We start from the raw sequence: 25,624 nt of genomic DNA on the forward strand, positions 1-25,624 counted from the left end.
TTTTTGTTTTGAAATAATTTTAAAAAAATCATCAACTCGAAAGTGTGAGAAACTATAGTAACTCACTAGACGTAATGTGAATAGTAGGTAGGTACATCCACTCGAACCGCGCTGCCAATAAAGTGAAAAAGTTTAGAGCAAAATAAACTCTCGCGCGTAGTGATACGGCATAAACTAGCCTGCACGCATGCGGAACTACTATTGGTTCGAGGTCTCATTCGATTATTATTTTTCTCGATTGTAAATTTGTCATTTTTGACTCTAATAATTTTTTATATTTATAAATCGATTGTAATACCACGGCAAAATCATTTCGCTTCGGGAAAACAACCACTAAAATTTCAGCGTGTATATTGTATGTACTTACTACTAATCGTACGCAAGCTCTGTAGTGTGATCTCCATGGCGCTGTGTCTGTACTTCTTTGTTTTTTTTTCAAGCTTTTAAACCAACCGGCGCGCGGCGCAGGCTGATGACGTAAAACGTTGCAGTAGCGACAGCAGAGCAATGCGACAGTTCATAGTCTAATAGAGGGTGAACTAGAGCTCGTTTGCTGTCTCTCTTCTTCTTTACATTACTTGACATTAGTAGCTATAATACGGGGATTCCAAACCACACTTTGTGCAGGGTAAAATTAGCTTTATGATGTGTGTTGTTAGAGTTGAATTTAGGTTGTGTAATGTGTGAAATAGGACGATTTCGTGATATTGTCCATTAGTGGCGTGAGCTCTCGCCTGGTGTGTGTTTGTATGGTGTGGGGGGTCAGATGGTCTGGAAATCTCTAAGGTATTCTGACGTCACGCAGGCGTTGTAAATCTCTAAGGCGGTTCTTGTATTCCAGACCACTGACGTCACGCAGTGACGCGCTTGGCCTTGCGTGACAGCAATGATCGCGAGATTTACGCCTGTCGCAAGATTCGTAATTACCTCGCGGGAGTCGAACCCATCACTCCAATAATATTCATACCACTGTCGAAAATACCGTTCGGGTCTTCCATAATAAAATGATGTGATTTTATTACTAAAGTCCTTTCACTTACACAACAAATAAAATGAAACAATTCAATATTTTTATCGTAATAATACAAAATCTTTTTATTATTAATCATAATATTATTTACTTCACAAAAATATATTATTACTAAACAGTTTTATAATGTCGTAAAAATTATGTTTTTACAATCATAATTATAAAAATATACATTTTCATTATAACAAAGATATTCTACACAGAAGGCATTCCGAACCAGTGGTAGATGCATTATTTGAATAAAAAATATTTTTATTTTTTTTACAAATTCACACAAGCATGTCATACAATAAATGAATAAATCTAAATCTATAAAAAAAGTTGACAAGATATTAAGGCGATATGCGTCCCCAAAAGCGGTGTTGACACATAATTCGGATGTTCAAAGAATCAAGTTTTGGCCTCATAAACTACAAATTTGTTTATTTATTTTCTAATATTATAAAAAAATAAGGATATTCTTTAGTGAATGATGAATCACGAGAGCAAAAATGCGATTGGCACAATTTGGCTCGACACAAAAAAAATTGCGAAATTTCCCCAAAATACGCATTTTTTACACGATTATAAAATAGAAAAACCAGTTTTATTAAAATACCTACAAAAAGTTGCTTCGGGTACATACTACATAGGTACAAAACGCTACAAATAAATACAATATAAATGGTTCTTACAAAGTAAATTATTGTGTTAATTTATTAAAGCTAATAACCTTTTAGTAAAATTTGTTGACAATACATTTATGTTATACCTACAGTACGCGACAGGTCGAGATGGTAATCGGAGTATTATGCGGGAGGATCTGCACACCCGCACGTCACCCGCATTACCCCGCACCGAGTTAGCGCGGAGGCTGTGCGGGTGTGTGGGGCGTCCCCACCCCGATTGCCATCACGACCTGTTTCGTACTATACCTAATAATATTTACCTAGTAATATTTATTAATTTATGTTATGCCTACTTTTTAAAAGACCTTTCTCATAGACAGGAGAAATAAATTAATTTTGCTGGGTTTATTCTGGGCTTCTTCTCAGTCGAGGGAGTGTTTGCAACACTTATTAAAGGCTTTCTAACACATTAGTGTCACACGGCACATCCTTTTATCCCGGAAAATCAAAGTTCCCACGGGATTTTTAAAACCATAAATCCACGCAGACGAAGTCGCTGGCATCAGCTAGTACAATATAAAATTAATTATGCATTATATTAACCATCAATTTAATAACTTTGGAAGTTGGAAATATTTACTTCAGAAAATGTTGGTACCTACATTAGGCAAAGGTACATTTTGTAAAGTATGAAAAACATACAAACATTACGAACTGGCGTAACAATGCGTTTTTTATACTTTAAGGCACTAGGGCGGTAAATACATCCCATCATCAAAACCTAAGCTATGTAATTTAAGATTGTTACCTAAGTTAACCCAACCTAATTTTATAGTACAGTACCTACGCGGTAGAAAATAATGTACATCGACCTTTAGAAAGAGGTACCTTTAGGTCGTTGAGACCGACAAAATGTCACGTAGGTATGAGTGACAGAGACAACGCTCTACAAAGGCCAAATGTCATTATCACAACACCTATAATGTACTTTTAACATTTAAAAATTAATAAGTCAATTTATAAACGAAACTAACTAAACAAATACACTTGGATGTCACCGCAAAGTCACTAAATAGGCAAAAGTAATATTTATATAACATCTTAAAACTGTTCGTCACAATTATATTCACTTTTGCTGTCATTATTTTTAATCAAACAGGGGCCGATTCGCTTTCACACAATCTCTAAACCTAAACTAAATTAACAGGTCTACATCTAGTGCTATCTTTTTCTGCAAGCAACATTATGAAAGGGATAGCAATAGATTTAGACGTATCATTTTAGTTTAGTTTAGAGATTGTGTACAACGGAATTAGCCACATTGTTTAAGAGTACATATAAAACTTTGCAAAAGGTTCAATTATTTGTCACTTATACAGTTTACATATAAATCGAAATGGTGAGTGAGCGAGACGTGGCGCGACCACGATTCTTCCATAGACCTGTAGGCCTAACACCAATATGCTGATAGATACTGTGGGTATTGCCTGTGAAGTTTTCACTCACTGTTCACTAGGTGTTTAGTCGGTGTTCACTCGCCGTGAACTCGGTGTTTACTCGATTTTCACTCGATGTTCACTCGGTGTTCACTCGGTGTTCACTCGTCGTTCACTCGTTTTCACTCGTGTTCACTTCCTGGTGTAGGCTCCGGGGCGCGAGTAGGGATGCGCGTGCGGCCGGTCGCGCACGTGTACTGCTTTAAAACCCACTGACTTTTCAGTGACATGAGTTTTCTTTGATACACCTGTTAGTTTGTTAGCGAACGAGCACAAACATTAATTTTGTTAGTATTAATTGCAAACAAAAAGTGTAACAGTCAGGGTTGGACTTGTTTTAAAAAAATGTTCAAAACAAGTGTTTTTAAATGTTTTATTTATTTTTTAAATTAAACATATTTTAAACAAAAAATGTTTTTTAATTATTTTTTCCAACCCTGATAGAAACATACCACATTATACCCACTCCACACCAAAGACGCATCCACACCAACAATTTGCGTTGTTGCAAAGTCGTTACTGTAGACGTTTTTACGGCGGAAGATTCAAATATTCAAATTCGCGGCGTACGTCATACAGCGTTCAATACACGACGCAAATTTTTATTGGTATGGCCGCAGTTTATAATACTGTGTCTGTACCTCGAAAGGGGAAAAGGAGCTCTTTGCATCACTCCATTGTCTGTATGTCTGTCTGTCGTATCTGTCAAGACCCATCAAGGGAATCTAAACTATGAGTCCTTTGCGTTGACCTAGAGTCATGTAATTTGGCAGGTAGCGTCTTATAGCAAAAGGGGAAAATCCGAAAACCGTTTGTTTTATTTTGTAACTCAATCGATAAACACCGCATAGATATTGTAATGTCAAATTAACTCAAACCTGCGTAACTAATTAACATCGAAGGGAACACGTCAGAACCAATGTTCGCTAACACGGGGCGGGTTATTGAGAAAGTTACAACTTTGAGTTAGTTACGATTTTGATTGTTAATTAAACTGATTTGTGTCGAACCGAGCGTTATTAAATAAATGTTAATTTCAGAACTCTTTTAGTAATTTTAAGGAATCTGTACCTTAAAAGGTAAAAAGGAGCTCTTATGCAATGCACTATAGTTGGGCCATTACGAGCGTGCGAACTGCGTCATAAATCATTTTTATCAGACCTCTCGCTCGCACTTAACAGGCGTAGTTTGTAACAGTAAAAAAAGGATTTGTCGATAGTCGATAAAGAGCGAGGAGAAACAATACAAAAAAAAAACTACCAGCTACCTGCGTCCGAACGGCATCCTTTTATCGATAACGACTTCTGCGGCATTGATTTATGACTCAGTTCGCACGTTCATAATGGCCCAACTATAAAGTTGAATATAACACATGTCTTGTGAATGGTCCCCTAAAGAAGCCCCTATCTTAACTATGAATTCCAGTTTTAAAGCGGGGGCACACGATGCGTTGCGGCGACGGTGCGGCGCCGGAGCGGTGTCGCTGCATCGTCTTACATAGAAATATCTGTGGCATGTCACACGATGCGCTCCGTCGCCGCACCGGTTTTGCAACCGCCGAGACGAGGCGGGGAGGGGTGGAATGCGTTGCGACGTCGGAGCGGCACCGCTCAGTTGTTTATGCGTCACAAGGAAGGACACTGTCCAACGCTGCTACGGCGCCGCTGCGACAACAACGTTGCGGCGTCGCACCGCTCGTGTGGACGCTGATACGGTAAAATCTTTGCAGTGCGGCGCCGCAACGCATCGTGTGCCCCCAGTCTAAAAATGTTTTAAGAGCCAAACACAATAGATGGCAAAATGTAGACAAAATAATTGAAAGTGCCCCACTTATTCAGTTAGATGAAAGATGCAAAGGGAGCGGCGAGCTAGTACCTACCAGTGCGGAAGTTGGAGCCGTCACGCGGCACACTGGAGCCGAAGGGCGGGCCGCGCGGCTGCGGCATCGCGGTGCCCACGCGCTTCACTGGCATCACCGGCTTCACGATACGAGCTGGTATAACATATCAGTTAAATACAAATGTAAGTCCCGCAAATTGCTATTGCGCTGGAACCATGTCTCATTAACATCGAAAAGACGTCATAGTAGCAACAGAAATACATCATCTGTGAAAATTTCAACTCTCTAACTATCACGGTTCATGATATACAGCCTGGTGATAGACGGACGGACAGCAGAGTAAGAGGGTCCCGTTTTACGCTTTGGGTACGGAACCGGTCCCAAGGTGCTGGAATGGCGACCTCGCACCGGAGAGCAATCATTGGTTAAATGATCGGTAAGAGTAATGAGTTTCTCTACGTGTTCAAATCAGAAATGAGGAGATCCGTAGGAGAACTAGACTAACCGACATAGCTCAACGGGTTGCGAAGCTGAAGTGGCAATGGGCAGGGCATAATATAGTTCGTACAACCGATAGACGTTGGGGTCCCAAGGTGCTGGAAAAGCGACCTCATACGATGGAAGACCCCACAAGGTGGATGGACAAACAAATCGCAGGAGCCGCTGGAATCAGGCGGCGGAGCAAGACCGTGGCGAGTCCTTACGATAGACCTATGTCCAGCAGTGGACGTCTATCGGTTGATGTAGGTGATGAACTCACACCTACCTTTACTGTCATTACTGAAATTGATAGTCCTCTGGATAGTGTTAGTGCGATCCGTCAGCCCCTTCTTCACAGGCTGTACTTCTTTTGATTCAACTTTAACCGGCAACTTTCTGAACACATCCGTCTTCCCCGCGAGAACAAAAGTCGAGTTCAAATCCGCCGGGTTCAGTTCACCAAAATCAGTCAAATTCTCCATATCTGCTCTTTCCGTTTTAAATTTCTTCGCAGAGTTAATATTTTCGGTATCCAAAGCTTCTAATGAGTCATTTATGATTATAGTTTCATTATTTTGGAGTTTGATCGGTGTCCCTTTACGCTTCTTAGTACAAGGTTCCCTATTCTCAACGTCAGCCAAGTCGTCGCTATCCGTTATGACGTCAATTGTACTGTTTTTGGCGTCTTGCTGTTCACTGAAGTTGAGGGGGGCTATCGGATTTTCTAGATCCATGGTCGATATGAATTTGAAATGCGGATCAATTTTTATATCATCCGACCAGGTTATACTTTTCGCGGATTTCACCTTGTTCATTATTTCGAGGTATTCCATAGTCAATGTAGGCGGAGCGTGCCCGTAACCTTTCAAAGTTAGATACACTTTTTTGAGCATGTTGAACGCATCACCCATGCATTCTGTGGAAACTGTTATTTCGTTTTTCATGATTGAGAAAAGCGTGTCTTTTAAATCATGTCGAGCTTCGCTTATTCTGTTCATGCTTTTCAGTTTGATATTGTCGACGTAGTCGTTCAACTGAGGGCAGTCCGCCAGGCATTCGTTAAGCAATTTCTGTAGTTTTTGACCCGTCTCTGTCCATTGTTTCCAGATGTTCATAATTTTCAAATTCCAGCTCACGTGTTTTTGTACGTAGTTCTCTGATGCGCGCTCTTGTCGTGGGATCTCTTCGGTACAAATCTAGGAAAGAAATCATCGTTCAATAATCTTATATCCTTTTCTTATTCCATTACAAATTAGCCCTTGACTGCAATCTCAAGTGATAATGCAGTTACAGTTGGAAGCAGGCTAATTTGGAAGGAGTATTAAACCCAGAAATAGCCGATTACATTGATACTTACCTTAAAAAATTTACTACATACAATTGTTACATGTATTCTAGCAAAATAAAGGATTTATGATTTACTAGCTGATGCCTGCGACTTTGTTCGCGTGGCTTTAAGTTTTTAAAAATCCCGTGGGAACTCTTTGATTTTCCGGGATAAAATATAGCCTGTCACCCTCCAAGTCTTTAACTACACCAATACAAAAAATCACGTCGATCCGTTGCTCCTTTGCGACAAGATTGAAGGACAAACCAACAAACCAACAAACCAATAAACCAACAAACAAACACACTTTCGCATTTATGATATGGGTCACTATTTATTTGTAAACTAGCTCGCGACTTCGTCCGCGTGGACTACAAAATTTCAAACCCCTATTTCACCCCCTTAGGAGTTGAATTTTCAAAAATCCTTTCTTAGCGGATGCCTACGTCATAATAGCTTCTGCATGCCAAATTTCAGCCCGATCCGTCCAGTAGTTTGAGCTATGCGTTGATAGATCAGTCAGTCAGTCAGTCAGTCATTCAGTCAGTCAGTCAGTCAGTCAGTCACCTTTTCCTTTTATATATATAGATTAAACTATCTGACAATTCAAAAGCACTTACGAAAGTTTACTTGAATAAAAATATATTCTATTCTATTATATTCTATAGGTTTCGCTAAATCGCTCGGCGGCGCGGCTATGCCGGTAAGGTGGTAACTAGCCACGGCCGTAGCCTCCCACTAAACCGGACTAAAAACAATTTAAAAATTAAAAATTCCAAATTGCCCCTGCCCTCTTCCAAAATACCTTATTATTGTGATCGTCATACAGTAGCTGTCAAACTACGGGTAGGCCCCCAGTTAACCATAACCCGAAGATTAGAGAGCAAGATTATGTAACGCTAACTCGTTAGAGTAAGTGTACATACCTGCTCCAATGCGTCGCATGACGAGCGGTGCGCGAGATCAGCGACGTGCTCGAAGGCGCGCGTGCGCAGGAAGTGCCTCAGTGCGACCACGCGCTGCTGACTCATCAGAGTAAGCAACTTGCTCTCCAGCGCACCGTGCATGGTCTCTACATCGTTGATGCGTTGACTCCATAAAGCTCGTTTCGCTAGCATTAATAAGAAGGAAAGTTTTTTAAATAAAATTGTACCAAGATTATCTTTTTAAAATCATTTTTTCCATTATAACTAGATTTTTTTTTTACTAACAGGCCCGCGACTTCGTCCGCGTGGAATTGGTTTTTTACAAATCCCGTGGGAACTCTTTGTATTTCCGGGATAAAAAGTAGCCTATGTCACTCTCCAGATACAAAAAATCAAGTCAGTCCGTTGGTCCGTTGCGACGTGATTGAAGGACAAACCAATAAACAAACACACTTTCGCATTTAAAATAAGGGTACTGATTCCGATAGAAGTTAGCCCTTGACTGCTCTCACCTGATGGTAAGTGGTGATGCAGTGTAAGATGGAAGCGGGCTAACTTGGAAGGGGTATGGCAGTTACATTAAACCCGTACCCTTTATCGGTTTCTACATGACATGGTACCGGAACGCCAAATCGCCTGGAGAGATGGCTTTCTGGTAGGGTGGTAAATAGCCACGTCCGAAGCCTCCCACCAGACCAGACCAGAGATAATTTAGAAAATTAAAGACCCAAATTGAACTTGCCAGGAATCGAAGTCGAAATATAGATATAACCTATAGTCCGCGACAGGTTGAGATGGAAATCGGGATATCCCATCGGCGGTGGTCCCACTGGATTACAACATGGGGCTATTCAAGGGGCTGACCAAATTCCTAAAAGGCCGGCAACGCATCCGGCGGTTGCTCTGGTGTTGCAAATGTTCATGGGCGGCGGTAATCACTTATCATCAGGTGACCCGCCTGCTCGTTTACTCTCTATCACTATTTTAAAAAAAATGCGGGGCGCATACCCGCACGTCCCCCGCGCTTGTCCACACCAGGTTAGCGCGGGGGCTGTGCGGGTGTGCGAGGCGTTTCCGCCCCGATTTTCATTTCAACCTGTCGCATACTATAATTAGCACTCCACTTCACTCCACTCCAATTTCTCTGTACGTACGTCTCGGCGGAAAACTTCGGCAAGCTACGGGAGTTCGCGCACCACTGGCACAAGAGGCGGAACAGCTCAGACCGTGATCGTGGACCAGTGGATGTTTAAGGAAGGATCCGGACCGCGGGGCACGCGGGGATCTGCGTTTTTTGTGTACGTCTGCCCCAGAAAGGGGAGAAAGACTAATAGGCTACTTGACTCATATGTAATTTCGTCCAATAAATGATTATTTATTTTAGTATTTTGCTTAAGACAACGAAATATATCAATAACAATTATTAAAAACGCAGGATGGATATATAAATCCAATTTAAAAAAATACAGTTTTTATTTTTATTTGAAACGCAGAAAACGCTGTCAGCCATGATGTGACGTCATTCAATATGTAAACAAAGAAATGTCATCCCTATGTCACGCGTGGACTAATGTAGTATCCATATATATAAAATTTAAAGTCCTGACTGACTAACTTATATATCAACGCACAGCCTAAACATCTAAACAGCTGGTCCTAGATACATGAAATTTGGTGGGTGTGTTCTCTGTAGGTAAAGAGAAGGTATCCACTAGGAAAGGATTTTTTGAAATTCCACTCCTGAGTTGTTAAATGGGGGTTTGAAAATGAAGTCCACGCGGGCGAAGTCACGAGCATAAGCTAGTTTTTATATATTTCTAAAAACTCATAGTAAACGTAAAAAATTATCGTTTTCTCTTTATAAATTGAATAAGTTATTAGGTAAGACTTACAACAAAGTCATCTTTGCAAAAATAAATTTGGGTTGCAGTCGTTAGTCATATAGGATCCCTTTAAGCAAGTCTTCGCGTGTTACGTATATTTATTTCACTGGGCACTCTAATCCACAACATTCCTGTGGTCTTTATCGATGCGTTTTTACATTCTCAGATGATACAATAACGATAATTACTATATTTTTCATGTAAACTAGTATAGAAGTCATGTTTATTATACTTTGGGAGGTTATGCTGTTGTTTACAAATGCATGACGTCAGAGCACAGATAATCTATCGGCCAAACATGGCCGACAGTGTTTTCACCTGTCTAAGAAAAATATATTTTTAAATTAAAGTTTTACGGTTTTTAGGGCGCAAATAAATATAGTGTTAATTTTTTTGATCTAATAGGACAAATATTAACCATTTAAGACCTACTTAAAAAAAGTGTCAACTAGCCTATTACGGACGGATAAGGATTAGATAGAAAGAATTTGTAGGGAGTCAAGAAGGCGCCCCGGGAAAGAGCCACCGAGAAAGTACCGAACGGGCGCCCTCCCGCGTGTCGGCCCATATAACCGCGAGGTTGCTGGGGCCATGGGAGGTGATGGGTTGTGCGTACGTAGATACGTACAGAGACGAAGTACCTCAGCCCTTATGCTTACCATTGGTGTCAACAGTCACAACGTTGGTGGACATGGCCAATTTGGCTCGTAGTTCCTTATTCTTCTTCTCCTCTTCCTCAAGCCGCCGCTGCAGCTCTTTAATCATCTTCATACACTGACCGGAGTTCATGTTACCTTCAAAAAAAGCATAAATTGCATAGCGTCTTTCAATTTTTAGGGTGCCAACGTAACCCTAAATAATATTAGCCATTATAAATAATATCTATCGTCGACGTTAGCCCGACTAATTTCGAACCCATCCGGGGTCCTTTTTCAAGGGAGTCAGTTCGCGCACGCGCCGCGGCTGTGACTGCGGGCCGCGCGCGCCGCCGCCCATAGAGCCCGCTGCGAGGGTGGCTGGGGTGGGGGGGGAGACAGCTGCCGATCGTCTCCCGACAGTTCTTGCTGATCTTCATCGCTGGAACCGTCACCGTAATCCAGGCAAGCGGAGCTTGAAAAAGGACCCGGGATGGGTTCGAAACTAGTCGGGCTAACATCGATTAGACACGTGAGTACAGCCGAGATAGATATTTATAATGGAAATCACTCACGATAGTTTAAACGCTAAAATATTAGCCATGCTAATCATGAAATAATATTTCGTTTCCTCTCCAACTAAGCGTAAAACTTGTGCTAGGAGTAGATACGACAATAGTGCAACGGGTGGGGTTTGAACCGCCGACCTTTCGGATTTCAGTCCGCGCCTACCGTTGAGCTATTGAGGCTCTGAAATTAGGATAGTAAATATAAATAAAAAAAATGTAGTACTTCTCACCATCGACTATGTTCTTCTTGATGCTGAGTTGTATTTTATTGGCCCTCGCGGCATATTTCAAAGTGTTGTAGGTGTCCTCATAGCAGAGTGACGATGGCGAGACGTTGGCAATCATAACAGTCTTGCAGTTGCCTCCGAGGCTGTCTTTAAGGAGGCGCGTCAGTTTAGAATCCCTAGTTAAAAACCAAACTTTTAATAATTTGTATTTGTATATAAGTAAGCTGTGACCTAGTGGTTAGGACGTCCGCCTTCTTATCGAAGGTCGGGGGTTCAATCCCGGGCACGCACCTCTAACTTTTCGGTGTTATGTGCGTTTTAATTAAATAAATATCACTTGCTTTAACGGTGAAGGAAAACATCGTGAGGAAACCTGAGAGTTCTCCATAATGTTCTCCAAGGTGTGTGAAGTCTACCAAATACCAATCCGCACATGGGCAGCGTGATAGACTATGTCTTGAAATACCTGCCAAATTTCATGATTCCAGGTCAACGGGAAGTACCCTGTAGGTTTCTTGACAGGCTGACAGACAGACAGACATACAGACAACAAAGTGATCCTATAAGAGTTCCGTTTTTCCTTTTGAGGTACGGAACCCTGAAATATGGCATAAAAATTACTAAGTTGCCACCATGGTTTGCAGCAAGCCTAGGGTCCCTTGGCTTGTACAACCTTCAGCACTCACCTGTAGGGTATGTAGCTGCTGCCGTCGGCCAGCTTGTTGATGCAGTTGCCGAGCGCCAGCAGGCTGCGGTTGATGTTGGCGCCCTCCTTAAATCGCTCGCCCACACAGCCCGTGGCGGAGGCACGCTCGCTGCCGGCCAGGTCGATCATGGATAGCTTCACCATGCGACACTGGCTGCTTGTCTTGCAGCGCATTGTTACATACACCTGCCAAATTCATACTAACATTATAAACTAGCTGATGCCCGGGACTTCGTCCGCGTGGATTTGGGTTTTTCATCTCGAACTGTCCCATACTATAGGTCATCATCTAAGTAAAATAAGTCTTTTGATGTGTTAGATATGCCTGTTTATTTAGCTCTAGTGAAGTCTTCATACTGCCCCCAAATTTGAGTGCCCTAGGCCGTCAGATAGTCTGCCTTATGGATGCCCACGACTTCGTCCGTGTGGATTTACATTTTTCGAAATCCCGCGGGAACTCTTTGATTTTTCGGGATAAAAAGTAGCCTATGTGTAAATCCAGCGTATAATCTAAATTTCATCCAAATCCGTTCAGCTGTTTTTGCGTGATTGAGTAACAAACATCCAAACATCCACATTTATAATATTAGTAAGATTTGCTGCCCTTCCCCTTACCTGGAAGACAGCATGACTGCGAGAACTCTCTGCATTGGCATCTGTGGGGTGCTGCGTCCGGTTATGGTTGCCATACTCCAGCATATCCAGCAGCTCCTTGGCAGTTTGGATCTTGTGTATGGAGAGCCCCGCCACCGTCACCCCATACTGGTGGTAGTCCCTCAATTGGAGAGGGATGGAAGATTTCTTTAATAAGTCAAACACGTTTTCGTTGTATACCTGAGAACAAGAGAGTCAAAGCTTTAGTCTCTGTTTAGTTCTGTTGTTTTAGATCCAGTTTCATCTATATTTGATATACTAGCTTATGCCCGCAACTTCGTCTGTGTGGATTACACAAATTTTAAATACCTATTTCACCCACTTAGGGGTTGAAATTACAAAAATCCTTTCTTAGCAGATGCCCACGTCATAATAGCTATCTGCATGCCAAATTTTAACCCGATTCGTCCAGTAGTTTTAGCTGTGCATTGATAGATCAGTCAGTCAGTCAGTCAGGTAGTCAGTCAATCACCTTTTCCTTTTATATATTTAGATTTAAATTATGATTTAAGTAGATAAATAATATACCTACTAAAGTAACATTGTTACTTTTCAAAAAAATTAAGGCCCATTTAGATAAATAACAAAGCTAAGTAAAATATTGATAGATAACCGGTAATATTAAATTTTTTGTGAAGGAACCACAAATTCACAGTTTTCAGATTTTTTCCTTTACTTGTATGCTTTATGACATCACCAAGTTTGCCAAATTTCATAATTTTCTGTCAACATACCTACGCTATAGGTTTTGATTCTATTTTCTTCACAGACACAACATACAGACAATGAAGTGATCCTATACGGGTTCATATTTCCTTTTGAGGTACGGAACCCTAAAAATTTTAGGTATTGTAGTTGTACTTACTTCAATATAGGATACGCCAATGTCAAATTCTCTGTCCATTTGAAATCCATTTATAGTGTGAAATAAGTGGTCCATTGTCAAATATGTGATCCCAGGATGCTCTTTGCTGCCAATCATAGTGAATGTCTTGCCTGCGCCAGTCGCCCCGTACACAAACACCGAGCAGTTATACCCTTCCATCAAAGCTGCCAGCATATCTTTAGTGGCACTCTCAAAAACATCTTGATTTGTAGCGTTAGGCCCACATACACTGTCAAACGCGAATTTCATCTCTTTATTCGCGCGTTTAAGGTAATTCTTGCTAGGTTGTTGGACGCCTTGGTAGAAAAAAGGCGGCAAATCCTCCTTGGGATCGAATACTAGCTGGTTCTCGTCGACAACTTCGATCACCGTGCGGTTATTCTGGCCTAATTCTCTATCGTTCAAGGGTCGCACTCTTACAACTACTGTTATATTCGCTGCCATTTTCTGCGTTGAACCACTTTTCGAAGGTACAAGGGCTGTGCCCTTATCCATTTTAACCATTTTAATCCGAAAGCAAACGGTCACGATATCGGTGCCTAGGTAGTCGCCAGTCGTTACGTCGAAAATCCACCAAACAGCACAAATTACTACAGCACTCCTTCACAAAATAACTCTAAAATACACACAATATCAAGCACAACAGTCCTTAAAATAACATAAGTCGTAAATTATGGACTGTGTGGAGTATTTATGACAAAAATCACAATCATCGTTCTAATTTTTAAAATTACCATTTGATTTTGTTAACCAGTTAACCGTCAGAAGTTTCAAATTTAAATGTGAAGTTGACAGACGCTGAGCGAATAGCCAATCAGAGAGCATGATTCGTGCGTCATATCAAAACAAGCTAAAGGTCTGACCGCATTAGAGCGGCATAGAGTCGCAGCGCTACATAATGTATGATACCTACAATAAAATAATACACCTGTTATTTTATTTTTTATTGTTTCTGTTATTTTATTTTTTCTTATATCTGTTATGTTATTTTTGTAAACATTTATTAGAAATATGATAGCAATGAGAAAGTTTTAATATACATACTTATTATCTCTTTGCCAAGTCTAGTACATAAATATAAATAATGACGTCAGACGTAATGCTCCGCTTGCTACGTCACTGTGTGTCGCTGCATAGTCAAAATATTTTCTCAGAGGCAACTTTACCGCGATGTACAGTAACGCACTGATGTGCAGCACTGCTCCAGTGTGACATGCATCATATGAAAATGATTGAAATAATATTTCAACGCACTGTGTTGCACGTGCACGGTCCGTGCATCGTTACCATCGTCACGCGACACCGCTTAATGCGGTTCAACCTTAATTACAAAAACGTCAAACGCGTTCGGAAACACGTACTCAATTTAAAATGCCCGTATTGTATCATTGTGTGCAGTGGTGACGGGTAACATTGGTAGAATATCGGGTTTAGAAATGTTATAAAAAATATAATTTTAACTAGCTGATGCCCGCGACTGCGTCCGCGTGTTGGGTTTTTTAAAAATCCCGCGGGAACTCATTAATTTTCCGGGATAAAAGTAGTCTATCACTCTTCAGGTCTTTATCTATACCCATGCAAAAAATCACGTCAATCCGTTGCACCCACGGAACAGAAAGAACAGTTTCTGTTCCGTGGTTGCACCATTGCGACGTGATTGAAGGACAAACCACCAAACCAACAAACAAACACACTTTTGCACTTATAAAAAGAGTACCTACTGATTTACAGCAGGTGATTGAGTTTTTTTTCATAATTTTATTTCTATTTTTTATACCATTAATTTCTAGTATCATAAGTCTATGATTAATTTAATTAAACCATCGATTCACAATGTTAGACTCCTTTCTAAAGTTACCCGTAGCTACTGTACCAACTCAGTTGGTGATTCTTTTTGCCGCACTAAGTATTTATTTTTCATTGGATTGGAAACGTCTTAATTCGACTAGGTATAGCTATTATGTTCATCTTCCAGGATGCAAGATTTTGTCAAAATCGATTAAACGGATGGGTCCTGAAAATCTTCACAAAATGATAAGGTGTAGATAGTTAGGTACCTACTCTGTTCAGTATTATATTAAGTCCATGTTCATAAGGCCATGAAAAGCAATCTATCTCACAATCCGAAAATAATAGTGGCATAGGAGAAATAAATAAACAAAACTACTCAGCATATTGATTTATTAAAATAATACTTAGGTACCTACCTACTTAGTGCTGCATAGGGTTGTCGCTTAGGTATACGGACTAACCTTGGCCCATGGGTGATCCTGCAATCTTACAGATAGAAAATCAGAGTCGTAGTTCATGCCATAATCATAGTCACACATACATATTTTTGTAATAATAGGTACCCGCGTGTTTGTCTGCTTGGTTTTTTGCGAACGAAAGGCATGACAGCGTTTAGATTTGTTATTAGACCCTGGTGCACCACGGCCTTGTACGTCAATAATAGGTAATACACATCAATCTATCGTGAGGTTCTGGGCACGCTTCGTAGCACACTATATACACAGTAGGTACCTACCTAGTGTTCGTGCCCTCAATTTTTCATCCCAATGGAAACCCTAAAAACTGTCATTATAACAACCAGCGAGATTAATTCTCCGTATACAAAATGAAGGTTTATTCTCGGTTTATTTATACACAGCGTGGCTAAGACGAGTCGTTATTGCGACGCGCGACGCTGTGTAAGAAACAAATATAATTTCCCCGTAATTTCCGCCGCCGATGTTATCTGGACATAACGAGAGTCTTAGCATTCAGTCGGGACTGCTGCTAAAACTTCGGAGAAACCGGAATTATATTGAGCCCCTTTTGTGTTCAGAATGAATAATACAAGAGACTGAAATACGGAAAAGCCTGGAAAAGCTAGACAAGTGCGAGTCATACTCCGTATCATCGCATAAGATATTGTACAGTGTACAGTAGATCATCATCATCATCATCATCAACCAATAGACGTCCACTGCTGGACATAGGTCTCTTGTAGGGACTTTCACACGCCACGGTCTTGCGCCGCCTGCATCCAGCGGCTCTCTGCGACTCGTCTGATGTCGTCCATCCACCTAGTGGGGGGTCTTCCAACGCTGCGTATTCCGGTGCGAGGTCGCCATTCCAGCACCAGTACTTACAGTACCAGATACTTTTGTTTATTTTTAATTTGCATGGCGGCCATTTTGAAAGTCGCCATCTTGGTTTTTATTACTTAGGTACATATTTGTTGTTATAGCGGCAATAGAAATACACACTGGAAAAACTTCAACTCTCTACTTATCACTTCATGAAATACAGCCCACTGACAGACAGAAAGACGGACGGACAGAGGAGGCTTTGTATGGCATGTTTGAGGCATGTAATAGGGTTCCCGTTGGCACCTTTCGGATATGGAACCCTGGGAATGTGTGATTTGAACGGATTTGAGAATTTTGGATACCTCCATCGGGCAATTGTAAGAAAATCTGAGGGTAGGTGCGGACGTCTTATCTAGGCTGTCATCGCTCTGATGATGTAGTAATGGCAATGTATTTGCCATTGATAGTGACAGCTACACGGTAGGGATATTTATTTAGGTAGGTTTTATTAAAGTTACGAAAAACCTGAACTTGGTAGGTTTCAAATACGAGTAGGTATAGAGGTATGTAAGCTAAGGTATCTTCGTCTTCCTCCAAACAGTCTCGACTCTCGACTAAGGAGCGAAGACAAAACAATTAGTTGGCAAACTCACATTTCACATTCGCATTACAATGCATTGTCTTTGAAACTTCAGAGTAGCTCCAACTCACAGCTTCCTCGCGCGCCGCCGAGTTGTTCTGTTGTCTGGAGACTGTTATTTGTTACGAAAACTAGGTACTCTTCAAAATATAATATACTAGCTGATGCCTGCGACTTCGTTCGCGTGCAATAAATCCCGTGGGAACTCTTTAATTTTTCCGGGTAAAAAGTAGCCTATGTCATGCGAAAAATCACGTCAAAACGTTGTTCGGTTGCGACGTGATTGAAGGATAAACCAACAAACTAATAAACTAATAAACAAACACACTTTCGCATTTATAATAAGGGTACTGACTAGCTGATGCCCGCGAGTTCGTTCGCATGGATAAATCCCGTGAGAACTCTTTGATTTTTTCGGAAAAAAGTAGCCTTTGTCACTCTCCACGGCAAAAAATCACGTTGATCCGTTGCTCCGTTGCGACTTGATTGAAGGACAAACTAACAATCCAACAAACCAATAAACCAACAATCCAACAAACAAACACACTTTGGGAAAATCTTCTATCTTGAGATAGAAATTATCGAAACCTTCTTCTAAACATATCTAAACAAGTGGTCGTAGTCCATACATATGTACCATACCTTTAATAGCAATTCAGTTGATTTCTAGTGTTGCCGACTTGCCGAACTATCGATAAGTATAATTTAGTACTTACTTACCTGTTATAGTTAGTAGTAGGTATACCTGAACAGTTACTTAGTTACACTATCAACATAATTCTAACAGACCTACTTAGTATTATGGCAAAATTAGGGCAATAAATTATCCCTGTAATAACTATTTTATCCAAATACAGGCCACTATCGACAGACAAATATACCTAACTAGCTTATTCTCGCGACTTCGTCCGCGTCGACTACACAAATTTCAAACTCCTATTTTACCCCCTTAGGGGTTGAATTTTCGAAAATCCTTTCTTAGTGGATGCCATAATAGCTATCTGCATGCCAAATTTCAGCCCGATCCGTCCAGTAGTTTGAGCTGTGCGTTGATAGATCAGTGAGTCACCTTTTCCAGAAAATAATTAGTCGTGGACTATCGATAGTTGACTATCGATCGGCAACACTAGTTATTTCCGATCGTATTGGCGAAGGTCTCTAGCGGCTACCGTCGTCACCTGTCAAGTGTCAACTCCTTACTCCTCGACCTGTGCCTGTTGGAAATTTAATTTGCCGCCCGCGTGGATTAATTGTGATTTGATAAGTAATTTACTACCAAACCTAAAGCCTCAATAGCTCAACGTTTAAGGAGCGGACTTACATCCGAAAAATCGGAGGTTTAAACCCCACCCATTGCAATATTGTCGTACCTGGGTCTACTCCTAGCACAAGCTTTACGCTTACTTTTTTAGGGTTCTGTACCCAAAGGGTAAAAACGGAGTCCTGTTAGGTAATGTCACTCTGCTATCTGTCTGCCATTCAGTCGATCTGTCCGCGTGTACAGGTATCTAGCTCGTCGACGAAATGGGTTACAAACCTGAAATTTTGGTAGTTTTTAATTTTATAGACTACAAAGTCTACTCTGGCTTGAAACCATCTTGAAACCCTCTGAACGCCACTAGCCACAGGTCTCTCCAACGATGACGACGACGAAGGAAAACATCATTGCGAAATCTTTACGGTGCAGCTAGCAAGCAGGTATAAAGTTTAAAGATGTTGGTGGTGCAAAAAGATTTGTCTGTTCCGTCGCGCAGCGGCGTTCGCTGTATTGGTTATTCAATCAATGCTTTGCTTTGGCTTTGGTTTCGTTTCTCGCGTTTTCGAAAAGTAGGTACAGTACGCGACTGAAAGTAATGTACATCAGCCTTTAGAATGACATTTTGGCTTTGTAGAGCGTATTGTCTCTGTCACTCATACCTATATATGACGTTTTGTCGGTCTCAACGACAGAGACAGTGCTCTACAAATCTGCTATCTCCTTCTAAAGGTCGATGTACATTACTTTCGGCCGCGTACTGTAGGTATAATAGACCTACCCTCATGTCACCCCCACTTTTTAGGTACCCAACAGCATGAGGGTACGGAATTCTGTGTTCAGTAACTTTGTATAAGCAACCAAAGTAAATAATAAAAGCCAGAAAAGCTAAGATTTATTTCACAAGTCCAAAAATAAATTGCCAACTGTGAAATCAGTTCTGGAAACTTGTTCAACATTATTATAATTGAAATAATCTCGAACTGGCAGAAGATTGAACACGAATCACGATTCACGATACAATCAAAGCAATATTTAACTCTCGCAAAGTTTGAGATAGCTCCCAGTTGCCAAGAATCCGCACTCGGAATCGATTTGAGCTTGAAATTACTCGTTAATCGATTCGGATTCAGCGAGTTCTCGATTGAAATGGAGTTGCAGATTCCAACAGGATTAAATGTTTGTACTTTGTAACGAAACCTGTGTTTGGGTGCCATTAGGGATTGCAATCCCGCAGCTCACTCAATCCCGCGGGATTGATATGCGGGATTGATCAATCCCGCGCGGGATCCGCGGGATCCCGCATATTTGAAATTATTCACCTTTTTGCCCCGTTTGTATGTAAGATAAAGTATTAATTTTTTGATCTTATAGGGCTATTAAGATCGAAAAATTAATACTTTATCTTATTTAATATTATGTTATAAAATCGAATGAAACTACAGGTTTTTGTTTAAAAATCAAGTATTATTAATTTAACATGTCTTACATATGTACGTATTACCACAGACCTTTACCAAGTTGATTGTCGTCGCCTTTATTCCCTTTTTACTCGGGATTCTCAGTTTCATTGGACTTGGACATGATCATTATTCGTTACTTGCAAGTATGTATTTAATGTGTACCTACTTGCTAAGCAAAGTTCACGCCACATTACGACATCATATTCCATTTACGGGCATATCAACATATAAAATAGCACAAAAAAAAATAATAGAATACTAATACGTTAACGCACGGACGGTGAATACGAAACACTCTGTCTGTCACATACAAAACCACGCGCGAAGCGCACGGTGGTCGGTGATGTCTATGTGAAACGAAGCCACAGCCAGCCCCCGCCACTGTGTGAAACGGCAACGTCGTGCTCGAGCCACTCGCTTTCTTACGCAAAACTTCACGAATGTTTTAGCGGTAAATTTAAATTTGCGGGATCCGCGGATCCGCGTTATGAAGGTGCGGGATCCAGCAGATTAATAAGTGGAGCGGGATCCCGCGGGAATGCCGGATCCCGTTTTGCGGGATTGCAATCCCTAGGTGCCATATTATTACGCGAGTGACAGATTCCGCAAACTTCTTCAAGGACTAGTTTCTTAGTTCCTTTACTTATTTAGCTCCATTCGCGTTTCAGTGGACGACTTTGGTTACACTTATTCAGTTCCAATACTAGGTATATAAGCTGCATCGTAGAGCCGTCATAGCTATTATGCTTCTATCATCGTGCTAAAATCTAAATAAATTATTGCCGAATGCATCTATCTGCCGACTGCCGCATACCACGCTGGAGCCTGATAAGCCAAATTACATACTTATTATTACGGTAGGTATTTTTTTTTTAAATTCAGATACAAGTTAGCCCTTTACTGCAATCTCATCTGATGGTAAGTGATGATGCAGTCTAAGATGATAGCGGGCTAACCTGGAAGGGATATGGCAGTTTTTATTAAACCCGTACCCCTTTGGTTTCTACACGGCATCGTACCGGAACGCTAAATCGCTTGGCGGCACGGCTTTGCCGGTAGGGTGGTAACTAGCCACGGCCGAAGCCTCCCACCAGACCAGACCAGAAATTTAGAAATTATAAAATTCCAAACCCCTGCCAGGAATCGAACCCGGGACCTCCCACTAATAAGACCACAGCACTCACGACTGCGCCAGGGAGGTCGTCAAGGTCGGAGGTATATCGTAAACTGAGTACTTTCAACTCGGTAAACAATTTATTGACGAGGACAGTACGACACTGCACGTCGCGCGTCGGGAAGCCTATTTTAGTGGTTATTGTCGCTTCTATAGATACCTACTTGCTACTTAAAGTTAATAATTCCTTTATTTACATATTACATTTTTTTAATGGCTGCTTTTTTTAATGATATAGTCCGTCGCGCTCTGGCCACTGCCTCCATCCCAGCTCAGCTTAGAACCTTCCGGCTTGTTCAGGGATGACGGCAAGAGGCCAGATGCGATGACTATAGTACCATGGTCGATGGGGCTTGCGCTGGTGTGGGATGCGACCTGCGTCGACACGTTGGCAGCGTCCCATTTACCGGGCACGTGCCAAAAAGCGGCTGCAGCAGCCGAGTCAGCTCAAGAGCTTAAGCGCCGTAAATACTCAGTCATTAGTAAGGACTATGTATTTGCGGCGCTTGCGTTTGAGACTCTGGGCCCATGGTCATCGGACACGAAAGCTTTAAATAAAAGTCGTGTCCCAAAAGCTGATCCACGCGTCTGGTGACCCAAGAGCTGGTGCTTATTTCGCTCAACGGTTGAGCCTTGCCGTTCAGCGAGGTAATAGCGCCAGTGTTTTGGGCACAATGCCCATAAATGACCATTTGGACGGCGTATATTTTTTGTAAATATAAATTTTTTAGTGATAAGTTTTTCTGTATGTATATACTATATATATTGTTTTTTTTTGTATTGACCTGTAAATTTATAAATAAGTAGGTAGTTATATTATACTTTTAAAAAAAAATGGCTGCAGTAGGTACAGTTGGTCCTAGGTAGGTAGTAGGTACAATATATTGTCAGAGATGCCTGCGAACTGAGGGTGTGAGGACTCAACAAATCATAGGTAAAATAACGCGCGCGATAATTACCTATTCCCGACGGGAATGTTTGGCATTGTACAAATCCGAAGTGGAGTGAAGTTATTCGTGTACGAACCTACTCGTAGTCCATACAGCAGAATTAACATATAAATTGTTTTGAATCCGACGTCTCCATCCTGTTAAATTATTTCGCGAAGTTCGCAAATTTACATGGTAATTGCCAAAACTCGAGATTATTGTGGAGATCGCGATTGTCCTCGACGCTTAGATGGATGTAAGTATTTCGTAAATTAATAGTTAGGCTTTATAAAATAATGATATTTTAGTAAGCCCTTATTTTGTCAGAAAATAAAATATCCATAATCACTACCCATATTATAAATGCGAAAGTGTGTTTGTTTGTCCTTCCTCACACCTCTGCTCTGATTCTGACCCAAACGCATAGCGGTCCTAGGCGCCAAACAAAAGCATAGCAGTCTAGGGACCAAACACATAGCGGTCTAGGGGCCAAAAGCATAGTGGTCTAGGGGCTAAACGCATAGTGGTCCAGGAGGGGCCAAACACATAACGGTCTAGGGGCCAAACTCATTGCGGCCTGCTTTCCAATATCAGTGAATGGATACCTAAATTACAAAAGGAATCTAAACCTGGACCTTGTAGAAAGCTTTACAGAACTCCTTTCTTCTTCTATGCGCTTCTTCTTAAGTAACTTTACGTTGTTTTTTTTTGTTTGTATATTCCACATACTTTTGTTAGTTCTCGTAACTAAGTACGTTAATTAGAAAAGTTTTCTTTGGTGTTGAAACTTAAAGCATTAGACCGAGCTGAATAGCAGTTAGAAATAAGAAAATAAAAACTTCCGGTAGTATCAGTATTTCCAAAGAAGAAAGAGCAACTAAGTACCTATCTTGCACATTTGACGCTTACAGGGATCGCGTACGGAGTTTTCTGTTGGACGAAAACTCGCACAAGTTTTGAAACATTTTTGTTGGAAAACTGCATCTTCATGAGTCAAATGTTTGCTAATTTCCATGAATACTTAGATATAAAATAGTAAGTTGAGCTTGAGACAAAATGACAACCACCCAGGCACAGTTTGTTGAGCGCTGTGGTCATATAAGTGGAAGGTCGAGGGTTCAAATTCCAGCAGGGGCAATTGGGAATTTATAATTTCTATGTTGTCATTGGTCTGATTCAGGTCCTTTGTTAGTTTTAAGTGTCATGATCATTTTAAATTATCGATTAAACCAAAAAAGCACATCAAGTCATTGTGACGTCACATAGCAATATTTCATAGAAACTCGAATACAAATAAGCGCGTGTTTTGAAGTTCGATAAAAAATACTGATTTGAATAGTTGTCAAATACTGGATTAGCGCGCAATAACATCTATACCTACCTATAATTGTGAGTGAGAGACAAAGTACGAGATTTTATATAAGTAAATAGATCTATGAAGTAGGTAAGTACAATACGTAAGAACCTTTCATCCTACGACATCTAACGGCTTTTTATTACAACCTCTCATAAGTGTATGATTTATGAGGAGTGGTATGTAATAAAAATTCTTCCCTCGACATCCAACGAAATGGAATCAATAAAGTTCAATCTATCATACTGATTAACTTAACATATTGACGTCAGATCCATCGCGCCTGGGTTAGTGCTACAGAAAATTGAAGCCCGGAGCCCCCGTCAAAGTAAGAGCCCCCAAATTGAAATCCCATACGTGGAGTCTTTATTAGGCAATAGCGAGCGATCAACTCTGCGAGTCCGTGTATGACGATCTCAGGGCTGTCGAATAGCATCTTTCAATTTAATAAAAAAACCCCCAAGTGCGAGTCAGACTAGCGCACCGAGGGTCGGTTCACTCGGTACGAAAATGTGCGAAAAAATACGACTGCAGTACGGATACTAGTCGTATTTTTTCGTCATTTTGCACGCTAAATCAAAAACTATTATGCATAAAAATAAATAAAAATCTGTTTTAGAATGTACAGGTAAAGCCTTTTTTATATGATACCCACTTGGTATATTTATCTTACTTTGAAAGCTGAAAATACTAAATAAGTATTTGTTCAAAAAACATCGATGTTCAATAAATCATCAAGATCGGTTCAGTGTAGAGATGTGAAAAGGTAACACAGATATACTTTGATATTTATAATTATGCTGTATTGAGGTAGTTTTAAAATAAATATTACTCTTATTCGATGAAAAACATTAGTCTGTTCGCGTTTTTCTTAAATAATATACTTCAGTGGCGCAGTCGGTAGGATTCGTTTATGGAATTAGTAGAGAAGAATATATTTATGTGTCAAAATGGATATATATAACCGAATATTACCGTAGGAGTATGCCAAGTGCCAGCCCTGCGTCAGAGAGGCAATCTCGTTAAATCTAGAAGTGCCACTAACGATGCGTCGGCCCATCTTGACGCCTGTCCAATTTGCGTCAAAACATCCTCGGCTGCCGTCTAATTCACCAGGAGAGGATTTAAGAAGGATTGAAATTTCTATTGGGTATAAATTGCGCTGGCAACACTGGGCCGTCGCTCGCACTGAGTGTTGCCGCAAGGCAAAAACGTGCCACCTCATAATTGCTTCCTTTGGTAAATATTTATTCCAAGATCCGTACTTTCCTACGATCTTTTAATTTCTTTGGACGTTCAGTCATAAAAATCTAACTCTGATAATAATATATAGAATTGTATTTCGTCGCTTTACTTTTGAATTTTGCTGAAATAAGTATTTTATTGCGGTCGATTTGAATGTCCCTTTGAAGAAACCCGTTAAAGATTTCATTTGTAAATTTATTTGCAAAAATAGTCTCTCTGCGTCGTAGGTAGGTATCTTTTGCTAAAAGTCGAGTCATGAGCCCTTCCTTTATTCTTAGTGAGGGCATATTAATACCCCCTCTGCTATACCTAACTCATTAGAGTCGAGTTTGATTTTTCCAAATACATATTATGTTGCGCAAAGTGTTGGCAAAATTATTAAGATTGGCCTGTAGTTATTTGGGCCTCTTTTGCTACCCAATTTAAAAAGAGGTATCAATTTACTACATTTAATAAGTTCTGGAAAGAATCCTGACTCCATAGACTCATTCAAAATTATAGAAAAATATGGCGTGATAATATAGGTATCAATAATACCTATTGCTGATTATTTAGACAAACTACTTACGTAGCAATACCACGTAATACGTACGTGAAGTAGTTATTTCGGCGTAGAGACAGATGTTGGCATTGCCCAAAGTTGGAGCACCGAAGGTATACAGCTCATCTATCATACTTAGTTGCTCACTCATAAGTAATGGACTTGAGTCAATAGTACTTGACAAGTGCAAGCAGAGAAGACCATAGGTACATTCAAAAAAATAACTTAAGTACTCAGGTATTTGAATCTTTTCTTACTTTTTTCCTCGATCATTTTCTATCCTGAATCAATGCCGCGCAATGATACGTAACACAGGTCATTCCTTCTACCGAAACCCGTGCCATTACGTCGACACTTTAATACCCCAAACCGTGATCGGAAACCAAAAGTAGGGCTTAGGCCAATATTTTTATGGGGGAAAGGTATGTGAGGCCTCAATATTTCAATTGTTCAGTGGACCGACAGAGTTTATAGGCGCGCGTCGAGTGACGTCGTAATAGGGACAAAAACATTACCCTTTTAAATTGAATTTCGCGCAATTTATCACAGACTCCTGATAAAATATGTCCCCCCTCACTGGTGGAACAATTTAATCCGAGTAGTGTTCAGTTATTTATTATAACGAAAGATACTTACGTGACTCTTTGTGATCTTCTTTGTTTAAAAAAACCGGCCAAGTGCG

At 40.6% G+C, this 25,624-nt stretch overlaps 2 protein-coding genes across 6 annotated transcripts in view; one reads left to right on the forward strand and one right to left on the reverse strand.

Moving 5' to 3' along the window:
- Positions 1-25,624, forward strand: part of Arl8 (ADP-ribosylation factor-like protein 8) — a 153,372-nt gene that overhangs the window by 4,509 nt on the left and 123,239 nt on the right. The gene's annotated exons all lie outside the window — the stretch shown is intronic.
- On the reverse strand, positions 1,067-14,026 carry Klp67A (Kinesin-like protein at 67A). 5 transcript variants are annotated; one of them, XM_069498736.1, is made up of 9 exons: positions 13,247-14,026; positions 12,343-12,561; positions 11,708-11,913; positions 11,025-11,197; positions 10,250-10,384; positions 7,708-7,892; positions 5,741-6,650; positions 5,014-5,127; positions 1,067-3,331 (listed from the first exon to the last, which is right to left on the reverse strand). In XM_069498736.1, exons 1-9 carry the CDS (start codon positions 13,769-13,771, stop codon positions 3,267-3,269), a joined length of 2,532 nt encoding a protein of 843 aa, XP_069354837.1. In that variant the 5' UTR covers positions 13,772-14,026; the 3' UTR covers positions 1,067-3,266. The 5 variants fall into 5 exon arrangements, with proteins under 5 accessions (XP_069354837.1, XP_069354836.1, XP_069354834.1 ...); XM_069498735.1 differs by having other exon boundaries at positions 1,067-3,334; XM_069498733.1 differs by having other exon boundaries at positions 1,067-3,346.

This window comes from Maniola hyperantus, chromosome 5, assembly GCF_902806685.2.
Source record: "Maniola hyperantus chromosome 5, iAphHyp1.2, whole genome shotgun sequence".
Lineage (NCBI taxonomy): Eukaryota > Metazoa > Arthropoda > Insecta > Lepidoptera > Nymphalidae > Maniola > Maniola hyperantus.